A 4,180-nucleotide genomic window follows, 5' to 3' on the forward strand; every position below is an offset into this window, starting at 1 on the left:
TTTTTCAGAGAATATGGCACTACCTGCCATTCCCAAGCAACTGGTTGAAATCAGACCAATGTTACCACAGACTTAATTTTAGCCCTATCCTGGAGATTTTAAAACATTTATTGCAGTGATGCTTTTTTCATAACTTGAGGTTCAAGTTTGAATTGAAGACCTCAGGCAAGTGAGGATGCCAGCGGTGTGGGATGAAGGCTGGATCTCTCAGCATCTCCCAGGGCTCAGTGTCCTCTGCACCGCTCCTCTGGGGCAGCAGCTCCGTGTTGCTGGTGGCCCTCGCAGAGGGGGGTGGCTGGCGGGGGCAATCCCTGGTGTTCAGAGCGGCTCTGGGCTTTCTGCCGCGAGAAGCCCAGACTCACCCAAGCTGGGGCTGGGGTCTGGATTCTGCCATTACCAGAACCGGGCGGCCAAGAGGCGTCATTTGCGGAACGGGGTGAGGACGTAGCTGCGAACGCACTGCCTCTGCCTCATTAACAGGTTATTTGCAATGAGCACCGCTGGATGAGCTTCACTTATGCAAGTTAAGCTGACTGTAAGTGATGTACAATGTGCTGATCGTTGGCTTTTGACAGAGCCGGGTAGAGCTGCGTTGAGTCTTGGTTGCCTCTTCTGGCCAAAGACCGTTGTGCAGCCGCACGGTCGTTCACACACCCCTACGTGCCCACGAACAGCCCAGGGGAAAAAAAAATCCTCTTTTTTTTTTTTTCCCGTCAGGTTCTGCCTCCTCTCCTATCTGTGCCGCCTCGCTGATATCTGTCGAGCTTTAAGGTCATCTGTGCATTGCCGATAATGCAAGGATTGTTTTAAGAGCACAAACTCCTAAATAGCTGAAACTTGACCGAAACCTGGAAGCCTTGAGCATCCCAGTGTGGTTCTGAATGCCCAGTATATCCCAGAGAGAGAAACTAGGGAAATCCTTCTACTCTAATGCTGCCAGACTATTTTCATGGATGAAAATATGTACCGTTTAACATCAGTTTTGAGCACATACGTAGTGTGGGTTCTCATAACCAATTTTGTCCCAGCTGTGGCTTTCATCGTTCTTTGTGTTCAAGTCCTGGTACTTCAGTCTGTATGTATCCTGCAGTTCTGATCAGCGGGGTGTTACATGGTCTCAGACCGCAAGTGAGATTCTGCATCTGAACCATTAGAAGTTGCAAATGAATGGGAAAAATATGCAAGTGTGTATTTTTGTCTTACTTTAGGATGATGCAAATTAAGAGTGTCATGTCTCACTGTACTCAAACGAGTACCAAAAGGAAACGATAAAATGTCACAAGAGACTGGCAGAGCGTATCCAAAAACCCTCCCTGGCTGTAGGGTCTGACTGCTCTGGAGACCCCCGGACCTGCTAATGTAAATCAAAGCAAAGTAAAAAAAGCAAACCCAAGAAGAAACCCTTTGCTAGGGAGTTACCTTCAGAGTGCAGATGTTTCCAGACCAAGAGGTTTGTTCTCCATGACATGAGCCGCCCTGCAGCTCCCCGCTCCGTCTGCCGGGTGTTACAGCAGCACCTCTGCGCCAGCAGTGCCAGGGAAACCGGAGCCCTGCGGCATGTCCTCTGCTACCACGAGCCTTCCTGTTCGTCGGTTCTAATGGGAGATATCTTCTCCAAAGATAGTAATTATACATATTTTTAAACTTGCTACGCTAATAAATGGTGCTAGCTGGGAGCAGAGGAGAGCAGTGCAGCATCTGGGGAGCTGACAAATGTCTGGTCATGCCCTGAGCGGACTCTGGCTTGGAATAGTCTTCAACCTTCAGAGCAAAGCATTTGGGTGTTTTTAATTTTTTTTTTTTAAACGGTTTTCCTTTACTGTTTCAGACACCTGCTTGTGGACTTTCTCCTGCAGTGACCTGTCCTTATGCAGGCAGGCGTGGAGGTGGAGTACGGAGAGACAATTATTTGCCAGGTGATGCAGAGAGGCAGGACTGAACAGTCATTAGGGCCCAGATTTGGTCTTTACATTTTAAATTGTACAGAGCTATTGCCACCTGCATCATTCCTCTCTGCTGTTTTAGTGAGTAGCTACCTTAGTTTGTGAGGAGTTAGAGCTTTTCGGTAATTCAGTGGAAGAAGGATGCCATTGACGAAAATGTGACTCATCTTTACATCACCAGTTGTTGGTACCAGGTTAAGAAAGGTGGCTGCAGTGGATAGTCATAATAACACGGTTCTGCGCAGATCCGCATCCCTTCCTAGCTGCTCTCTCCTGTACAAGAGAGATGATAGGTTTTTCCTCCTTTTAATAATCACATTTTATTTTCATGTCCTACTTTACGTAACTCACCTGAGTTTTTCATCCGTAGGCCTGACATTCATCACCAGGCGGAATCGGTGCCTCCGCCAGGCAACATGACGGTGCTGTTTGACAACTTGTCGTGCCATCACTCCATCGATGACTTCCGAAACCGAGTCTACTCCACGCTCTACTCTATGATCAGCATTATGGGCTTTGTTGGCAACGGCGTTGTGCTGTACGTCCTCATAAAAACATACCGGCAGAAGACGGCCTTCCAGGTGTACATGCTGAACCTTGCCATGTCTGACTTCCTCTGCGTGTGTACCTTGCCCCTGCGTGTCATCTACTACGTCCACAAAGGGAACTGGTTCTTCAGTGACTTCCTATGCAGGGTCAGTTCCTATGCGTTGTACGTCAACCTGTATTGCAGCATTTTCTTCATGACTGCGATGAGCTTCTTCCGTTGTGTAGCCATCGTTTTTCCAGTCCAGAACATCAATTTGGTAACGGAGAAGAAGGCTAAATTTGTCTGCATTGGTATCTGGATTTTTGTCACCGTGACAAGCACTCCCTTTCTGCGAAACGGGACATACCAACATGGCAACAAGACCAAGTGCTTTGAGCCCCCAGAAGACACTGCAAAGACAAATCTGGTGGTGATCCTGGATTTCATTGCCCTATTTGTGGGTTTCGTTATTCCCTTTATTGTCATAACTATCTGCTACACCATGATCATAAGGACCTTACTGAAAAATTCCTTGAAGAAGAACCAGGCTAACCGCAAGAAGGCAGTCTGGATGATCATCATTGTGACGGCCACCTTCCTGGTCAGCTTCACCCCATACCACATTCTGCGTACGGTCCACCTCCACGTGCTGCGGCTGAAGAACGCCAGCTGCGAGGATGCCATATACCTACAGAAATCGGTCGTGGTAACGCTTCCCTTGGCAGCTTCCAACTGCTGCTTTGACCCACTTCTCTATTTCTTCTCAGGGGGCAACTTTCGGAAGAGACTTACCACATTTAAGAAGGCTTCTTCCTCCAGCTTAACCCAAGCCTTCAGGAAAAAGTTCTCCATAAAAGAGAAAGATGAGGAACCCTTTGGAGAAAACCATAGGGAGAACGGAGAGGCAGCTGTGGCCCCTTCGTAAGGGGGCTAGACCTTCCCCTAAGATCCCAGACGGGCAACGGAGATTTCGGGGCTCTTCCAGAAGGCATGATGGAGGCTTGCCAGCCTTCGTCGCAATTAGATGTAATGATAATGGTGGACGGTCCCCAATTTATGCTACTCGGCCGTACAGCCGCCACCATGGACAGCCAGCCCCTTCCCCAGGAGTGCTGCTTGGACGCGCACAGCCACTTAGCACGGAAGAGCCACCGCCAGCCAGCACCAGAAAACTGTTGATTTGATGATAAACTCGTATAAACAAACTCTTCAAAGCCTGTATTTGGGCATTTGCTTCATTTCACAACTCTACAAAGAGCGTTAATTCTCTGAGTCAGTGGGAAATGTAAACATAGCGTTTGCTGTACGTGGTGCTCGGGGAGCTACTGACAAATAAAGAGGGCAGAGCTTTCATTGAATCTTCAAACAGCTGCTAAATTATTTACAGAGCAGAGGCCAGGATAATTCCTGCCCTGTTCCCAGCTGCTTCTGCTTTGGATTTCAGTTTTCAACCTAATTATATGTGCAAGGCTTGGAGGGCTGCTGCCTGGGTCTGCAAATCCAGAACTCTGGCTTGAGCCTCTCTGCCACCTCGAACGAGCAGCTCTTCGGACACGCTCTTGTGAGCAGCAGATCTGCCAGCATCTTCAGAATTTCTAGAAAAATCTTGTTCTAAAATTGCAGTATCCTAGTCTGCATTTAAAACTTATTTCAATGGGTCAGGTCCTGTAAGCGATGGCTGCAGGATCTGGATTATCACTTCAGTTCT

General features: G+C 48.1%; 1 protein-coding gene across 1 annotated transcript; it reads left to right on the plus strand.

Annotated features, from left to right (window-relative positions):
* Window positions 1–1,548: 1,548 nt before the first annotated feature.
* On the plus strand, window positions 1,549–3,397 carry CYSLTR1 (cysteinyl leukotriene receptor 1; the record flags this gene model as incomplete). The annotated part of the gene is made up of 1 exon (XM_082003978.1): window positions 1,549–3,397. The coding sequence occupies exon 1, from the start codon at window positions 2,360–2,362 to the stop codon at window positions 3,395–3,397; it is 1,038 nt and encodes a 345-aa protein (XP_081860104.1). The 5' UTR covers window positions 1,549–2,359.
* Between the last annotated feature and the right edge of the window lie 783 nt (window positions 3,398–4,180).

The sequence above is a fragment of the Phaethon aethereus genome (genome assembly GCF_964289735.1).
Source record: "Phaethon aethereus genome assembly, chromosome: 10".
In the NCBI taxonomy this organism is placed as follows: Eukaryota; Metazoa; Chordata; class Aves; order Phaethontiformes; family Phaethontidae; genus Phaethon; species Phaethon aethereus.